Below are 19,868 nucleotides of genomic sequence, written 5' to 3'. Positions count from 1 at the left end.
TTTCTTTACTCTTTAAGCTGGCTTATTTGGGTAAGGCTGACATGCCAAAAAAGTGTATGTTGTATCAAAACATCTTCTATACATACATACATTTTTTTCTACACCTGTTAACTTAGCAGGAGTGGATCAAAGGGGAGTGTTGGCATGATTTACAGGACACACAGATGCAGGAACAGACCTGCTTCAAGGCACAAGTGAGGAAAAGGAAATCCAGACTGAAATGTTTGTTCTTTTCCAAAGGCTAAAATTACTATAATAAATTCCAGGTCACATGATAGGGTTTCAGGTGGCTGCTTAGGTCTTTCTGTAAGAGAAGAGAATTAAAGGGTTGAGTGTGAGAGGTGGCAAAGACTCTACCTCTCTGTTACAGGCCAGAACCCATAGTATATTTTTTGGCAAACATGCTAAGCTTTTAACCTTACAAAAAAACAGGGTGCCAAATTAGAGGATCCAATGATCAGGCTTCAATTTGAAGTTTGCTGTCCATCCAGGGCTCGCTGAATGCTGTTCAACCTGGTTATGTTGTCCGCCCACAATTTTTCAGCCAATATTCACTGTTCCTGATTTCCAGCCAATATTCAGAAGTTCCACCACTGCCCCAGGCATTGCATAAGACAAAAAATGAGACAGTCTTTGCCCTCAAAGCATTCATAGTCTCTGATGCAGGCACTGGGAAGATAATCATACTCTGTAGGGGAGACTGCATTCCTCACACACTGAGGGAGAAGCAAGTTTTCAACTGGAACACATGGTAGGGAAAGCACATAGATGAAGAGAAGGAACTGGTGAAAAGGGACAGCTTCTGTAAGAGCAGGTTTGAGCTTTTCTAGGTATTCACGGTGTCTTCACTTCAGCCTCAGACCACTGTTTTAATGGCATTACAGCTGAGGTGTTGATGAGACCATGTAAGAGGGAAACACGCAACATTAAAAAGAAATGCTGCCCTGGCACACCCACTCAGGAAAACCCATGCTGCAATACTGCTTGTGTGGTAAGCAGAATAAAAGAGATCTGGCAGAATCTTGGTTTTGAAGGCCAAAAAAACAGCTTTTGTGAAAGATTTCAATGTGTATTGTACAGCAGTGTGTGGTAGCTTCATTTCTTTGTATTTGATGACTAACAACTTGGAGTCCAATTTTAATGAAAGCAAATCATGGCTTACGCAAAGGAATTCAGCTTTAAACTCAAATAAGTTGCTTAACCTGCTTTTTTAATTTCCCCCATATGCTATTTCAGATAATTGATGCTCCTGTTTTAAGACTAAAGCTGGAGTCTTCTAGCGCAAGTTGATGCCTCCAAATTCCTGATGATTTTTAGACTCTGTTTCATCATATTGTCAGGATGTGGGTTGTAAACTGGTTACATGGGTCTAAAACTTAGTGCACAATGTAAAACTTAAACAGTTTCTATGCTAAGCCTACAGAAAGAGAAGTTTTGTAGTTTAGTCATTTAATTTTGCCTGATACTGAATTTGGATATTTTATTTTTTCACTACATTGGTATAAGTGGCTCCAGAAATTAAATGCATTTTGTAATAAATTACATGGATAAGGTCTTGTCATGTGACTACATAATTCACTGTTGTATTTTGTATGAAAAAAAAACAACCAACAAACAACAAACAGGAATTGATTACATCTGGCAATGTAAAGGAGATGGTGTAATGTATTGTATAAATGTGCACAGTGGAGTGCCTCAGGGTAGGTGCAGTCTTGTTTTGTAACTCTAAATTATAGTTCTGCTCTCCTCTTGTTGCGAACCCTAAATTTCAGAGAAGAAAACAGACGATTCAAGACATGCTTTTTTGCTTGTGAAGCTCAGGATGGATGGAACAAATTACCAGATTCCCTTAAACAAGTGCCAGCAGTGAATAGTTTCAAAACACAGTTGCTTATTTACTTGGGGAAATGTTGCCAATGTTTTTTAAATTGCAGAGATGAAATTATATGTTGGTATTAGTAACTTTTGAAAGAATTAGCTTTTTATTACTTATTGTGCCTTTGTTTATATTATACTGTTGTACTGCCAGGATGTTATGTTGTATTTAACAGTTCAATGCATACTTCCAATCTCTTGGGGCCCTCATGAAAATTAGATGTGCCATCGCTGGAGATGGTTACCAACAAGTATCATTCTGAATAAATAAAATCAATGGAATATGGCTGTGCATCTCAGTGGGGATGAGAAGCTGCCAAGAATGGGAGGTATTGCATTGGCCATACTGTCTACAGCAAGACTCTGGTGCTGTGTATTGGACAACGAAGTCATTAGTTTAGATACCAAGAGTGACAGATGAAGAATGCCTAGCTTTCTGGAAGTGGGTTTAATACATGTGACTGCAAGCACCTGGATATTTATCCTTAACTTTTAGGACTCTGAAACTGGTGTTAGCTGGTGTTACTTGAATATCCAGTTTGGGATGCAGTATTAGATAGGATCTCAGCATGGCTGAGAATTAGTAAGTATGGAGGATCAGGATTTTTACCCTCATGGGTGCTCTGGTGTTCTTGAAGTGTGTGCTCTGTGAAAGACACAGCACCCACCACTGCCTGCCAGCATCCCAGGTGAGTGGGACCTCACGTCTGACCCATTCTGGCAGTTCCATGTTCCTGACCCATCAGTAGGTCAGTGCAGAAGAACAGCTATATAGAGGTATGCATACCTCACGTGACCCAGTATCTCACATGTGCTTGGCAAAAGTTCAAAGCTTTATTCATCCTCTCCTTGCCTGCAGCCATTACGGCCTATCTTTAACAAACCCCAGATACTCTGCAAGTAGACAAGATGCCTCTTGCCTCTCTTGGATGGGAAGTGGAGTTACCTCAGTGTCACTATTCCTGGTCAGTACATACCTGTCTTTGGACTCTGAAGGCTCATGGAATGTCACGGAGACAACCCTGGGTCCTGTTTATCTCCTGGAGTTTCACTAGAAAGCTTAGAGAGTGGTCTAAGACAGACAGTGTGGGCCAGGGAAGCAATCATACATGCAGGATGCATCTACCTTTGAGTTCATTTCTTAGGCCTCCTTTTTCCACAGAACTCTTAATTTTGTCTCGTTGCATAAGACTTGTCAAGAGAGCTCTCCCATGTGCTTTGTGTAAGGTCCTGTTTCATTTTTTACACTGTGCGATTCTACCTCACCGATTATGTTGTGAGACACACACACCCCCACACACCCCCCGTGTCCTTCCTGCACTTTACTCATACAGATAGCCTAAACCTGGCAAGAGTAAGGATACAGCTCTTGTTTTGTTGCAGTTCGCCATAATGGTGTTTCTATAGTAGGACACTTAGGGAGTTGTGCTGCATGTTCCTGAAAATACCAAGAATGTTTGAGGAGCTGCTCGAGGCCACGAAACATACTTGGGATTGAATTGAAGGACTGGCCTTCACACTCAGGATGGTTTTTGACCACATAATCTTCCTGAGGTGGACCTTGAAGAAAATTATCCTGATTCACTTTGGGGAGAAGTAACCAACCTGTTTCACAGAGGAGCCTTGGGAATGAACTATTATATGCACAGCATGGACCATTTGGCGCCCAGGACCCAGCATGGCGCTAAATCATTTGACAGTGTTGACGCACTATTATATAGGCTGTGGTTACTTTTAGGATTGTGTTGGACTTGTTAAATTGGAACCTGGTGGTGGGTTCATGTGGTATAACATCATTACTTTTCCCCCTAAAACAGCCTCTTGAGCTGAGATACCTTCTCACTGTAATGGGGCATTGTTTTTCTTCACATGCACAAGATTGGTTAGAGCAATAAGTACATCAATCATGATTTGCTATTTTTTTATTGTCTTTTAAATGCTCTAAGCAAAGAATGTGAGTGTTATTAGCTGTAAAAGCTACAGTGAGGAAAATGTATGGAAAAGTGTGAGGTATATGAGAGTCAGTATTGAGAAACTCAGCTGAAAAATAAAATGCCCATATTGCTATCACTTTCTTTGTGGCTTTCCAAATATTAACAAAAGAGGAAAGGAAAATGTATCTTGTAAAGTTTGTAGTCAACTGCTATTGGCATCTAAACCAATTTCTGCATTCATTTTCACTGAATACATTTTTTTTTCTTCCCTGTCTTTCCCCTTCTTGTTAATATGGAAAAGAATATTAATTTGCCATGGGAGGATATGAAATGCTTCCCATTCCCCACTTGGGCAAAGGGAACTTATTTGTTGTCATTGATAAAACCCACAAGGTGAACACTGTGGTTTTAGATTATGGTCAGGGAAATGGTTGCTTTCTGTAGAACAAACTCTTGCTTTTCAATAAGAAACTCATGCGTGCATGCACTGTATTTCCAAATGGCTTTCTAGTAGTTTTTGGTACAGTAGCAAGATAAATTCTAGTATGACAAAGCCATCATTGCAAATGCTGCTGCATTGTTCCTCCAAAAATATGTACTGGGCACTAGCCACTGGCAATACATTTGCTAAAACATTTGCATGAGTAAAAAGGTTGCTGCTTTAACATTCATACCAGGAAAACTGCCTTTCTCTTTGAGGCCATCACTGAAGTATTCCCCTCCTGTCCCTTACAGGAAAAAAACGGTGTGGTATCCCTTTGGTGTTGAGAATTTTTTTGAGCACTGAAACATGGCAAATGCATATCCATGAATGTATCTATAGTGTCCCTGTCAATACTGACCATGTATCAAAACCCCTTCCTTAGGAAGCCTTTGGCTCAGTATAAAGCAGGCCAGATTACTGGTCAGGATACTCCCAACTGCTCAGGCAAATTTTCTGTTCCTTCATAAGGAATATGAATGAAAAACAACCCATAACTTTATTGCCTTTGTGTTCCTTTAGGCTTTAGTGTCATTTGCTTGTACATGTATAAATATATATATATATGTATATATTCATTCTTTCCTTAGCCTTTTCCCCAGTGATGAAACGGGCTGAGATGTGTTTTTAATTCAGTATGCATCACACACATGAAAAGAGGCTGCCCCTCATGCATTACTGGCTTCATAGCAGAGAGAGTTTGATCAGGTTTGTATGAATGCAGAAACCAGAAAGACACTGTGAAACAAGACATGCTTTTTATTAAGGTTGCATTGATAAATAGTTAATAAAACATTAATAAATCATTAATAGAGTCTTTAATAAATGGTAAATCACTTAGTTATCTTTATTCCATCAAGGCAGTAGGTTGCTTAGCACCAGCTGTAACATGAAGCTTATAATAACCTTAGAACATCTATTCATCATACATTAATTTTTTTCTGAATGCAAGTTTAACATACTGTGTAACCAAAAACTGGAGAAAGTTTAAAGCAACAGATTTAGCTAAGAGTTAAAAGGACTGAGAAGGGCAGTTGACAGACAATACCGCAGATAAGGTCTCTTTAACAGCAGTGGCCTCAGATTGCATTTATTGCTAGGAATTCATGCAGGGCTGCTCCTCCTCCTGCTCCTCTGGCTGCCTTCTAATGATGTGGGCAAAGTGTCAGTCCTGAAACTGCCTTTGTGGACCCTAATGCCACAGAAGAAAAACACCAGGATTGTTGCTTTCTTCTGCTGCTTTTTTGCGGATCTGCTGTCCACAAGAGAGGCAGTAAGGGTAGAGTTCGGCCAACAGAGATCTGTCAAACTACAGAACAAGAAAAAGGGCTGGGAAGGGTTTTAGAAATCTCATCGTGTACTCCACATCCCTGTCCCAATGCAGGAATCAATCCCGCCTAAGCCATTCCTGACTGATGCATGCTAATCTCTTCTAAGTGTGTTTCTCCAAAGATGGAGTCTGTGTAGTTCTTTGAACAATCTGTTTCAGTGCTGCATGGTCTTTGCCATTAGAGAGCATTTTCTTATGTCTAACTGGAATCTTTCTGGCTGCAATTTAAGTTCATATCCACCATAAAACTGGAAAACAGATTATTCTCTCCTTTAGCAACAGCTCTTTCTGTAATTGAAGACTGTTCTCATGTCTCCCCTCAATTCTCCCAAGGGAAGTAGCATGAGCCCTATATCTTGGGAGACTTCAAATTAGATCAGGCTAAGCAGTTTAGAGTGCACTGTAGGAAGGGAAGCTGCCTCAGTAGGAACCCAGAGTACACAGTCTAGCTGCTTTTTTCCATAATGACCTCTTAGAGCCTGGCTCAGTGCTTTTATCCATATTTAAAAACACTGCAAACTTTCTTTTCAACAAGAAGGAAATGATGGAAAAATGAAATACAGAGAAAGGAAATAAATCTTGAAGGCAGCTATTAATTTTAGGAACTGGTTTTGTAAAGTTATTTACCATCTGCCCCATAACCCCGGTTCTTTCCTCCCATTTAAATTGTGATTTGGCCTTATACCTCCACAGCCCTTAAAAAGTTTGCTTGGAGTATTTGTAGTTTTGGTGATTCATTAGATCGTGTCTGCATGTGTCCTTCTTAGCTACTTACCTAAGGGCTTTTATAGCTGAAAGAAGCAAACTTAGTCGAAGAGACGAGCGTGCTTAGCTTTAATAAATAAAGCACATGGAGTCTATTAAAACAATGTTTAAATAATTTTCAGAAAGGAGGATGCTTGATGTTACTACATCAGAGGACCACAGTGACTTTTAAGCCAACAAACTGTGCAGGTTTACTTTCTCATTTAATCTCCAGGTCTATAAAAAAAATGCATGCTTCCATAGCAGTCATCTACCCACTCCAACAGTTAACATGATTTTGGAATTATTTTAAGTCCAAACCATGTGAAAATAAATCCTAACTCAATTTTGTGGGATTACTTTGTTTCCATTAAATTCCTCTTTAAAGCATTTCATATGCTCGGTTTTATTATTTTTACTTCCAGGAATTTCTAAATACTTTCAAATTTGGATTGATTAAAGTTTTTTAACTTTTCCTGGAAAAAAAAAAATACGCAATTCCCTGCCTGCTTTCCCAGGTATTTACAAACCAGGATGTTTATATATACAGCTTAATGGATGCATACACAACACACACTGCCTGTGTGGTTCTTTATAGTCATAACATATTAGAAGGTAGATATATCAGATCTCACAGGTTAAACAAAATAGAGCTTAGCGAGTACTAAAAGATGAGGGACCTCCAAAAGAAATTGGGGCATAGCAAAGAATGGTGAAGTCATGTGGATGATTAAACAAATGACATCCTTTCTTCTGATTCTCCAAAGTAATGAGCATGTGCTTAAGGAACAGAGTGGGAGAGAGTTAAGCGGACAGTCAGATCTCTGCAGGATGTGGGGTTGGGGTTTTGACCCGTTGCTGAAAACAGCGCAGTGCCGGTTTTGCATGTAGTTCTGTAGCTCAGTAGTGCTCCGTGTGAGTATAATACGCAGCTGAGTGGTGGTTGGTGCAGGGTTGCTGCCCGTACATTTTGAAGTGACATTCTTCAGATGAGTAAATTCAAAACTTTCAATACGATCATTCAAGGTTCTTTGGTCAACAGTGCTGTGGCATCTATCTGTAGGTAGATGTAGGTATGTTTCTCTAATTAGCTATGTATGTCCTCACCACTTCCACACGGTGTTTGTTTATACACTGAGCTTTAAAGACATGTGTTGTTCTGCATGTGTGATCCTATCTGGAATTTTCAATCCAATAATTTTTATTACAGTGATAATTGAAGTCAAATACTTAAATGTAGATAGTTTGTACCTCTGTAATAGACTTTGATGCTTCCAAAGTCGCTCTGTAAACACGTAGATTGGATAGTCCTAACCTCTCTGAAGTTGGCTTTTGCCTCTGACCTCAGTGGAGTCAGGATTTCTTACCTTGTAATGGAATTTCCTCAAATAATAGCAGAGTAATTTTTCCCTTTGTCACTGTTTCATGTTCAGGTGTCCCCTAACAGGGAGATGGTAAGATCTGCTTACACTTCAGCCTGCGGAGTTGGTACACGGTGGACACTAGATGTGTTTTGACAGTGAATATTCTGAAATATTTGCTGGCATCACCTTCCCGTGAATCCAATGCTCTCTGTCAAGCCTTTTATGCATGGGCAGAGGGAAACTGAAGTCAAGCTGATAATTGCAGTTCTAGAATATGCTTCATTTCTGCCTTCAATTAGGCTGCCTGTACTTCTTTTAATTATGTGATACAGTCTCTGTTTCATTGTTTTGCTATGAAGAGATTTGCCACAAAGCAACCTCGATGGCATAGGATTTGGCAGCAGTATGCAGGATTTGGATTATATTATGTCACAGAAAAGTTCACTGGATGCTTAAGTCTTTTTCTGCCTTCCTCTGTGCAGAGGTCAATCAATCAATGCAATATAATAGTGTACTTCTTGTCATTGCACTGAGCTGCCGCAGCCTCACCCACCGGGAGGGATGAGCCGTTCATGAGCTGCCTCTTTCCTCCTTATTACCACTGTTTGGGCTTTGTGCAGTGAAAACAGGCCCTGAACTCCGCAGGCAGAAACCTGAAAGCTCTTTCAGGAGTGCAGAGAGAACTGCACCCTCCCCTGTCGCTGGGTCATCTGCACTAGGAACTGGCAAAGCTTGGCCCCAGGCTCCACTGGCTGCGGCTCTGTGGCCCTTTAGGTGAGCTGCATACATGTCCATGTTGTGCTGCGCTGGCAGAAGCAGAGTGGCAGAGCCCAGTGGGGCTGAACTGCTGGACCACCCCTGTCACCCTGCCTCCACCAGGACCTGCTGAGGGCTTCTCTGCGTAGTGGTTGTTCCTGGGCTCTGTTTCTTGCGGGGCTCAGCCAGACCTTGCTGCAATGGCAGCATTGCTAAGGATGGAAATTTGATGGGCTTCAATCAAATACCAGTGCCTAACAGGAATCTGGGAGAAGTTTACGTGTCCACCTGTCCCGTTGACTGAGGTCGATGGTGCATAATTTGCCTTTCTCTCTCCTAACCTACTGTATGACACATGATTTGTGAGGGACAACTGGAGACCTGAAACCTGATGGCTGTATCTTCAGTGGATTGTACATTAGCATCCAGCTGTAGGCAGCCAGGCGATGTCTTTAGCCCAAATGCACCGACCACATTGCCTTTTGACAACAGTTATATTTTCTTTAATTAATTATATTATGTTGGGTGTTTTTTGGTGGAGCATTTGCAGCGGTGGCTGTGTTACCTATGGAAACTTGTGTGTTCATAAGCTTTGTTGTGACTGGCCCTGGACTCAACCAGTGCAAAATAGCAGCTGGGAAGTTTAGGTTGCTACAGTCAGGAGTATGCACGCAATATTTCCTAGATCAGACCCTCTTTTGCTCTTTGTCTCCTTTGTCTCAAGAAAAAATCCTTTCTGAGCTTTGTAGGCAAAGAAGAAAAACCAAAACAAAGATATAATGGATTGTCAGAGACAGGTATTAATGCCTTGCTCAATATTTTAAAAACAAAGATAAAAGAGAATGGAGCAGCATCTAGCATAAAACACACTCATTAGAAGGGCATTTACAAGCTCTGCCTAAAACAACACTTCTGCAATTTCACTATTTTACTGATATTTTTCCCCCTGCTCTGAACATAAGCCCCAGTTGGCTCCCACCGAGCTCGGTGGGGCAGTGGTTGTAGGCCTCGGTATGAAAAAGCAGGGTGTGCGCTGCCACTTCTGCTTCTGTTGCATAGCCACGGGCACCCAGGTGATTTCTTTCTGGATAGCTGGAACATGTGTGTACAAGTGATGAATTAATACAGTGATACAGAAAATAGGCAACTTGCTTAGATGGTCTGATAGGCAGGTCTTCACCAGAGACTTGGAATTCCTAGTTAAATACAGGCTTTCTGTGTAACCCTGTGCAAATCACCTAATCTCTCAGTCCCTCATTTTAAAATGGAATCAGTAGTTTTCTGATGCTGTGATGTTACATACCACAGTAAGTGCCTATGGCCAGTGCTACGAGAAGGTGCTTTGGTGCATAGGACACTTTTCCCATTCCCTTCTACACCAGGCATTCATGCTGCAAGGCCACTCCAGCTTTTTCTGGACCTGCCTCTGGTTTATTTTGTCACTATGCAATCTTGAATAGGGTTGTATTTTACCACCATGCAATCCTCCATAGGGTTGCATCCAATATGATACAGGAGGGACCCCCTTCCTACTTGAGCTTTGCAGGTAAAACCTTGTTCTGTACCTGTGATGGCTTCATACAGCTTAACAGGCTGACCATGGAGTGGAGTCAGCTGCCACCTGATGAATGCACAGATGGTAAAAATTTTCAAGAATAAAACCTGTCCTCACCCTCATTCCCGGGAAGTGCTGCCTGTTGGGTAGTTAAGGTGTTCATCTGCTATGTAAGGATGAGTGGTGATGCTTCCTTAAGCAATTACATCTCCAGTCTCAGGAGACAGTATGTGATCATCGTTTTCTCTCTTCTTTCTTTACGTATACAAATTTGTTTTCAAAAGCGTGTTTTTTCTTCCTTAGGAGATGACCCATTCCTGGCCTCCTCCTCTTACTGCTATTCACACTCCTGGCAAGGCTGAGCAGACCAAGTTTTCTATCCCAAGCAAGGTACAAGTAGGCTATTACCAATGACCTGATTAACATCCTGTTCTGTTTAGTGTTCTTTGCTGGAGAGTTTATTTTTGTAATTGGTTCAATTTACAAAAATTTCTAATACTATTTTTAATTGGAAATTCCCAATCAGACTGTTGGAATGATTAGGATTGCTTATTTAAAAGCTGCAGAAGTTAACAGTGGAGGGAAAGGGAACTTTACCTCTGTTGTGAGAGTCTTTCTACATTAAGTACAATATATTTTATTTGTTTTTCTTCCATTATTATTTGTGCAGTGCAATGAAACGGTCATTTGAAATGGTTACCCTACTTAGTAGTTGATTGCATGATGAAGTTTGAACAGTGCAATGGCATCTGCCTGCATGCACACTCCAAAGGCACGTGCAGTTGTGCATTGCAATCCTCAGCACCTTGTTAAAAGCATGCAGTCGAAGGCCCGTGCCTGGAGAGTACCTGCAGTTCACTTAACGTGCAGTGAATCTTTAAGCTGCATGATTTGAACATGCCTTTAGCCCACATTCTGTGGTTGCCATCTAGCTATGACTCTGGTAGCACTGTTAGAGATTGAGCTCATACCCAGGGCAGTTATTGCCAGAGGTGTCTTTTGCTGGGACCTGAACAACTGTGAGCTGATGGTGTGTGGGGAAGGGGAGAACTTCCCCCAGGTGGGAAATCTACACCAGTCTGACATGGAGCTACATAAAAGTTTCTTTCTAAAGGTGGGACCTTGGAAAATAGCTTATAAAACTGGTACTGCTTGACTTTATGGTTCAAGTGATCATATCCTATTTTAGAAACTAGAATGTGGTGTTCCTTTGCTGATTTTATCTGTTTGGCAGATATTGCCGTCTGAAATGCAGCTGCCATACTTAATTGGGAATCATATGAAATTAACAGTATCTGTGGCTCCTAAAAAAACAAAGCCAGTGCCCAGAATACCTTATTTTAATGGAATGTGATTGTTACTGCTCTAGCACTGCCATTGTCACTGTAGCTGCAGCATTAAGCATCAGAAATCATAAGAGTATAATTCTTATTGCAAATTGGGTTAAAGGCAGTTGAACCCATTTAGGTGAAAGTGGAATCTGACCTCTATGAATACAGTAAGAGTAGGTTCTTGCCCACTGGAAGCAGTATTTTTAAAATTTATACTGTCTCTTAATGTAGGGCTCAGTTTTTGATGGGCTCTACAGAAAATGGTTGAAGTCCTGCAGACTGCCTCTGTCTCCACTGGCAGCAGTATAAGCACAGGTTCAGAGAAGCTGAAGTTTTTGGGTTGTTTTTCTCTTTCTATTAAGTGTACTTGAAACCTTTAAGATCAACATCAAAGTTAATTTATGGACATGTTAAATGTTGGTCCTAAAATTCTTGACCTGATACCACTTTGATACAAAATATAAATCAGATTTTTTTATATATATATTTTGGTTTTAGTTAGCATTTCAGGAAATAAGCAAACACATAAATGTTTCCAATTTTGCTAGTTTTACTTTAAAAAATACAACAGAAATCTTTCCTCAGAACATCACGTTAAATGAATTATAGCTAGCCAAATTATAGTACTTAGACATAATGTAGCTATATAAACCAGAGACGGGCACTATTGGAAGTTCTCTATTTAACTATTAAAAAAAAAAAAGTATCCTCATGAGAAACATGTATAAAGAAGTGTGATAAAAAAGGCGGAACTTATCAGAACAATTTATCCCTTTGACATTCAAATTTAAAGTGCCATGTTTACTCTTAGGGCATGATTTACTTCACAAGGGACTGACTGACAGCACAGTATAATATTAGGAACTAATAATGCCCTAAGAGGAAGTGCAGTGAGGGCTTTAATGACTTTAACATCCTACAGAACTAACACTTCCAGCAAAGTAGTGCCTGTCTGTAAGATGAGGTTGTAAATAACACCTTAATTTCAAATGATCAAACTCTGCTTGGAAGGAAAGCTGATTACAGTCGCTGTGGACTATAAAGCCTAGAGAAAAACGAAGCAAGAAAACACTGTGACATTAAGGAAGCAGCTCAGTTATTGTGAGCCAGCAAGAATCCCAGCATTAGCATGCTTAGTGTTACAAGCCAGATTCTTTGCTGGTTTAACGTTATTGTACTTCCATTGATTTCATTGGATTTGGACCAGTTTCCATCAGCTGAAGATCTGCTTCCTCTGTCTTTATCAAATCCTGTGTGTCACAGTCCAAATAAAAACTGACTATCAACAAAAGGTTACTGTATTTCCAAGCAGTGAGATCAGAAACAGAAAGGCAGTGGTGCTGAATTTAATGCATAGTTGCATTCATGCTGCAGTCTAAATTGTACATCAAGGTGGCTCATACACACATCCGTGGCCAAGCCTGGAGAAGTCTAGGACCACTGTGGGTATAAATCTGTGCAGTGCCTCCATAAAGGGGTATGTAGATTTACAACAGCTGAGGACAAGCTCTTGTCTGAACTGTGAAAGGGTCCCTCAATGGTGCTCTGTCTCCACAGTTAATGGTTTTTAAGCTTATGTCACTGGTGCTGCCTTAACAATCACATGATTCCTTCCATGTAGCATCTCCTTCCTTGTTTGTGTAATGCCAGTGCCCTTAATCAATCTTACCTTCTTCATTTTATTTAACTAATGCTGACATTTTGTATGTTCTTTTTTGTAGGACTCCCAACATCTGACCTCAGGATACAATGTACAAAGTAGGTCTTTACCATCCTAGTCCTAACCTTCAGAGTTGGGTTTTGTTGGGGGTTTTTCCCCGCTTAAGATCGTTAAAACAAAGCCTAAAAAAATTAATTTCTCTGGTGCTAAAGCAGATCGGTTCCATTTTTTATTACGTTATGCATTGTGGCATGTTGTGAAACCAAGTATAATTAGATGGGCTGACAGCTTTGGGTGCATTCTAATTCTACAGTAATCTTTTGACATTTGAAAATGTGTTTCCTTTGTTTGCAGAGTGGAGTGATCCAGCAGGGAAAGTTGCAACTAAGTCAGTGCCACAAAAGTCGTAAGTATTATTATTTCCAGCTTTAAATCTTGTTTCAAATTTATCATAAAGAATGAACTTATTTCTCCAAAGGTAACTAAAATCTAGCTCTGCTCATAATGTTGTCCTGGTGTTCAGGTGTTCTCAGTAGTCCTTAAAAATTAGCCATAAACCAGTTTTATGTTTTCAGTGCTTATTACTGTTTCTTCTTTTTAAGCATTAGCTAACAGAGGTATGTGTGAAAGATGAGTTTATTAAGCAGAAATAATGCTGATTTTAGTTGTACAGCTTGCCAAAATTAAATCACTTTTATGCTTCTCTCATCAGATGCTAAGCCTCTTACAATAGAAAATGCAACCCAATGAACAGATGATGCAGGAATTTTAACACTCATACAGCGAGAGAGAGTAAAACACATCACACAGAATGATTCTACTAGCTGGTGTTGAAAAGCTGGTCTTGAGTTTCATACTTTGAAACAGCTGAAAATCACAGATTATCTATAAATAAGGCAGTCGAAAATTGTGGAAGAGATAATTCTCTGTTGTGTTAAGCCATTTTTCTTTGGTGCTTCACTGCAATAATGTAGCAGTGAGTGGAGACTGGACTGCTTTTTTACTTTTACCCCAGGACCTCAAAGTAATGTACAGACAGGAATTAAATAATAACTTTGAAAAGTAGGTTGTTGTTTTTATACTTACAAAAATGTGTGGGTCTGATTTCAGTTCAGTGCTGATATTTTTTTTAGTCTTCAAGTATTTTAAACTACCGAATGGAGAACTGCACTAGCTTAACTGATGTTTATGTAAATACAATATGTTCATTTAAAATGACTGCAAAATTATTCTAGTGGTTCCCCTTAATCTAGTCGACACAGTTTAAGTAAATCCCTGTAGGAAAAGAAAAATCAATGTGGAGATACCTACGTGGTTTTTTTTAAATGAATTCAAATATATTGATTCTGAGTGCAAGTATGTGTACAGGAAAGGACTTGTTGGAGATCAGTGATTTGTCTGTGACCATGTAAGAAATGCAGGACTAGGCTAGATGTGGGTTCTAAATCAACTGATGTACTCACCAGGCTCTGAAGGTCCAGTTATTTGCTCATAAACTCAAGTCAAGGAAGTACTCATTCAAATAAAGTTTGCTGAGTAAAGCTTTACAAAATTATAGTTAAACAAATAATTCAATTTTAAAATTAAATGTTTTTTCTCTTCAGATTGAATGAAAATTGGATAGGAATGCTAATGATAAATAGATTCATCTGCATGAATAGCATTTATTTATGAAACTTAGTAACAAATTAGTTTTTAACTTTTGCTGTTTGATATCTAGTAATGGCTTGGTTTTTTAAAGAATGTAGCCAACTATACCCACTGTTCTTGGTTACAGAATGAGTGCATTCATGTTTCAGAACAACTAAGTGATCCAAACCTAACATCAAGCCCATTCTGTAGTAAAAAAAAAAAAAAAAAAAGTAAGAAAATATTATTACATCTTAAAATTATTTTTCTCCTAAAGCAAGTGTATTTGGATTCCACTGTGAAAAATATTTTAGTGAGTATACCATAAAATACAATATTTCAATAGTTTGTAACCAACAGTAATAGACTTGTCAATCATGGTTTATAGTTATAAGCTGAATTTCAAAAGAACAGTGCTTCAGAGCTCAGTGGTATATAGTGCATTTAATGGGACCAAAGCTCTCTATAGGAAGCCTGATATAAAACCCGAAGACACTGAGTACATTTTATGAACCAGTTGCTCTCTGTTCTGCTGCTTGATCTAAAGTTCCAGTACTATCAATCAGATTTCTGCTGCAATGAACTGCCTTCTTATGGTAGGTGATAGATTTTACACATGAGAGATCAGAGCTGCAATAAAGCTACTTTTATTTTTAGCTTCCAAATGAAGATCAGCTAACCCATTACTATCACTTTTTCTCTTTTACTGCAGAAAAATTGTTAAGGCAGCTTCTAAGAATTTCCATAGGGCTTTGGGAGGTTAGGAGGCAGTCCACTGTGAGACTGGGTATTACGAGGCCAATTTGTTTCTTTAGATCTGCGTGTGCAGTTACCACTGCTTTCACTGGGAATTACAGTATTTGGGGACATAATGAAATTAAAGCAGAGAGTGGGGCAGGAAGATGTAATGGTATCAAATGGAGCTGGATAGCACAATCCAAATAAACCCTGATAGACTGACAGCTCCTGCAGTCATTGTATATTTTAATAATCTAGTATTTATCAGATTGCAGTTGTATTAAGAGGGATTTAATCTTTCTAACATTGTCAGTTTCAGGGATATTGGAGTGTAAGAGTGGAATTACAGTCCAACTTATCCCCTGTAACATTTGTTGCTACACTGCCAACCACACGGAATGATCTTCTTGACTTCAAAACTGTATCCCCCACCAATTCCTTATATATTTTGTCAATGGCATCTCTTATCTGTATTTCAGTTTGATCAAATCTGACTGAATTTGCATTTGTTCATCTGTATGCTTTGTCAGAGACCTTTTAACCTGGACGTGTTTCTAGAATTTCCCCAACATTAAGTTTATGTGCAATTCAAGTGAAACTTAAATTGTATTTTTCATTTACATTAGTCCTAGTGACAGCCTTACAGATGCCATTTGCTTTGTTAGAAACCTGTAGGAACTGGTAGTAATATGCTTGCCTTCACCATATTGCTGAGTTATACCATGACTAGTTGAACAATGTATGCAGAACAAAGATGGTTTACCTTCATTATGTTGTATTGTGCTCCAGCAGCCAACCTCGCTGTATGTCATTACAGAAATCAGGTGTAGAAACATTTGCATTATGGAAGATCAGACCAAAGGGATGTATAATGTTTGCAAGATAACCTTTCAGGTGTGTGCTTTTAGGGGGAAGAACAGAGGTGACATACTGTAAGGTGGATTAATTGACCAACATCTTGCTTTTGTAGGGAGATGCAAGGTGCATGATTTCTTGTCTAAGTAAAGTTTTCTGAAATAGGGATTGCATCCTTTTTTTTACTTTTTCAATGTACTTTATTGCATCCACGTGTTGGAGAAATCCAACCCCAAATGCCTTGCGGCAGGTAAAATAGAAAGTAGAGTAGCTGGAATTCTGTCTAAATTCTGCAGACATGTTGTATATGAGTATGTGTCCATGTAACTAACATAAGATCCTAATTTCTACTCAAAAATCTTGAAAATGAAAGTTTGAACACTGATGCTCATGCGTATGTGTATACCATAGTGAATTTTTAAAGCTGAAATCAGGCTATATAAAACTATGACACTTGGCTTCCTTTTTTTTTTTTTTTTTTTTTTTTTTTTTTTATTAATTTCAAATTCACTGTAAATCTCCATTGGGTATCGTGCAGTCAGTTTTCAGCCAGTCTACTCTGATTAGTTTATTATGAAGCATAGTAAGCAGGAACAGATAAGGTGCAACCAATTGCTCTGAGAAGGATTTTCTGTCAGCTTCCATGAATTTGAGGGTAAGAACTCCGCTCGCGACGTAGGTTTCTGTTATATAATTACCGCTGCAAGTATGTCATCCTCAAACATCCAGTCCTTTTGTTCTGTTTTGGTTGTTAGCGTTTGGCCTCTGTCCAGTTGGAAAATACCCAGAACCTTTTTAATCAAGCACATCCTGTGTTTCAAAATCGTACTGCAGAGTAGTCTTGGGTAGTTTCCATAAAAGCCTAGCTAAAAAGAAGAATGTAATCATAATGGTATTCTTCCCCTGTCATAAAATTACTTCCTATACTTACTGTATTAATACAGTATTAAAAGGCCCTTCACATGGGCTCAGTGAACTACCGGAAACCATTAAAAAACTTAGAGCAGCAATTTTTTATGGATCAGACGAAACCAACTTGTTTTATCTTTATAGAGGTTTTTGTTATCCATCATACTTAATGATACACAACCTGTGTGGGGGCTAGAGAGCAACTAAATGCAGTGGGCTCAAAAACATAACAAGCAGCTGAAACTCTTTATGTGATATTTCAGCAAAGATTTTTCAAAGGACGCTCACCACTGATTTCAGTTGGGCCAGGATTTCACTTCACAGTTCACTTCACTGAAAATATTTCAGTAAATGCCAGTACTTTTCTGGTCCCAAAGATTATTGTAATACTTGATGGAAACCTGTTTGAAAATGGAAATGTGCTTCTTGATATCTAACTACTTTTCATAAGTATCTAATGGTTTTTTGGAAGTTCTCCACTGTGTCAGGGACAGCCACCTGGGAGCATGGAAAACAAAATTTGGCAGCATGTTCAAGCTATGAATTAAAGGTAATTCACGGTTTGAAATGAATCAGCGTGAGGTCCTTATGAAGAGTAATCAGACATCAAGAGGATTTTACACCAAGGATTGTATATTGGATAATGCAACAACAAGTAACGTTGTTATTCAGAATGTTCAAATCAAGAAGCACTGATGAATTCTTAACCTTGAAAGGAATTATTCAATGTTGATGCATCATTTCCAGTTCAGTCACACAAACCAAAAATGTAAAATTCACCTCCAACTGGAATAGGAAGAATCTTTCTATTTATGTATCCAACTCTATATCTGTGTTCCAGTAACAATCCAGCCCAGGTGTAATACCCTGAAGAAGCTGAAATTTTAGTATTTCTAATTACAGTTTTTAACTGATCATATTAAAGCATAAGAGCATCAATTGATCCCACAGTGTTGATAGCCTGCTTTCTTTTATAGCATACGTTCATTTTCACTTAGCGAGCGTGGCCAGCTTTAATCATTACACTAAGTACTGCCTGTTTGTTAGAAGTAGGAAGTTCCAAAGATATTCCCTCTGGGTAAACTGGGAAAGTCATGAATACAAGGGACTTGCACTGCCATGTACAAATTATGATAAGTGAAACAACAGTGGCATGTAATTGGAACTCCATTAATCTTTAGAGAGCTCCAGTGAAACATATTAAAGGGACAAATAGCAAATGAAAAGAGAGGGGTCTGTTTTAATAAGATGCCATTCATCTTTCATATTTACTCTTTTTCTTGGCATCCCTTTGCTTCATAAGTTCTTGGGGTTGGAGCAGTCAAGATTGTATTACTCTGTTCCTCACTACTGCAGGCTTTTCCTCTTGAGCAGAGTACTAAGTAACTGGGAATAAACCATACAAGCATTTCCTATGGACAGTTGCCTATAGGAGCAAACTTGCAAAATATTTCAGCTGCTGTGAAATAACATTAAAATCCAATGTCGTAATTAAAAGCCCTGTATCCTTGAAGATAAGCCCATTATTCAAAATAATTTCTAAATTAGACTTTTAATTTGTTTTCATTATTCAGCTGGCTCACATACAGTTTAACCTCCCTGTCAAAATAAAGTTATTTCCTAATACATTCTTTTCCATGATCTCTTTCTCCTGACATGTTTATAAATCAGTTTAAAAGATTGTGGGAACAGAACTAAATTAATTCTCTTATATTTTGCTGATCAATGTTGAGTAATTTTTTTTGACAATCGGAGACTTACATAGTAACTGCCTTTAAGAATGCCTGAAACAAGCTAACCAACTGCATTCTTGCCGGCACTGCTGATTGCAGCTCAAGTGAGCAGTGAACCATTTTGAATTTCCTCTGATACAGTATAACCTCCCATTAAAAATTCAACATTTATTTGCCCTAACTAATGAGTAGCAGTTGAAATACTTTGTTCTCAAGTAGGATGCACTACTGTGTCCCTGCCAAATGTATGCAACCACTGAACTGCAACTATTGAGGTGTTGGTATTAATAGAGGCAGGTAAACAACACGCATTACCATGTTTGAATTCGGGATGCATTTCCCTGTCCACTACATATCAGTTCCCATTTTGGAAACTGGTTCAACTGCAAATCTGTCACAGGTTTCCCTGTATTTAAAGAGCTTTTCCACAGGCAGCAGCATATGTTGTGCCTTCATGGCTTAAGGCCAGTCTCAAACCGACCTCCCAATTTACATTTCTGTGGGATGGAATCACTTCTGAACTTCAAACATTCATTTTGAAAAACAAATGTACTCAGTGAAACTGAAAATGTAAATGAGGATAGAGCAGAGGAAGCTACCACACTTGGTACCTCTCCCACCCATTTGTTTCGTGAGCTGCACATTTGCTGATAAAATGCATATAAACCAACTTCTTGCTTGGCTTTTTGGCCACCATAATTTGGACCTCACCATGCTCCCCTTCGTCTTAACTCTGGCCTGTCAGTAACTTTGAGGTTCAAAGCTATGCCATTTTTCTGTCTGGCTCTTTTTCACTGATACCCTTTGCTCTAGTCCCTTTAATTCTTACCATCATATCTTACTGGCTTTGTAGGCTTCAGTAGCCTGAGACAAACTGAGAAAATTATCACCCAGATTCATCTGCACCATGCTGCAAGATAGTCAGAATCGGAAATGGGTGATGAAAGAAGAATGGGTTTTGCCAGGAAGTTTGG

General features: G+C 39.1%; 1 protein-coding gene across 3 annotated transcripts in view; it reads left to right on the top strand.

Annotated features, from left to right (window-relative positions):
* The window catches only part of AFF2 (ALF transcription elongation factor 2), a 351,452-nt gene that overhangs the window by 198,421 nt on the left and 133,163 nt on the right, over window positions 1-19,868 (top strand). For all 3 annotated transcript variants that reach the window (XM_055818362.1, XM_055818361.1, XM_055818363.1), the window contains exons 5-7: window positions 10,343-10,429; window positions 13,092-13,128; window positions 13,385-13,436. In XM_055818362.1, the coding sequence (XP_055674337.1) occupies window positions 10,343-10,429; window positions 13,092-13,128; window positions 13,385-13,436 (176 nt within the window). The remainder of the gene's footprint in view (window positions 1-10,342; window positions 10,430-13,091; window positions 13,129-13,384; window positions 13,437-19,868) is intronic.

The sequence above is a fragment of the Falco peregrinus genome, chromosome 13 (assembly GCF_023634155.1).
Source record: "Falco peregrinus isolate bFalPer1 chromosome 13, bFalPer1.pri, whole genome shotgun sequence".
Classification (NCBI taxonomy): Eukaryota; Metazoa; Chordata; class Aves; order Falconiformes; family Falconidae; genus Falco; species Falco peregrinus.
The sequence above is the reverse complement of the archived record's forward strand: the minus strand, read 5'-3'. Positions and strand labels throughout refer to the sequence as shown.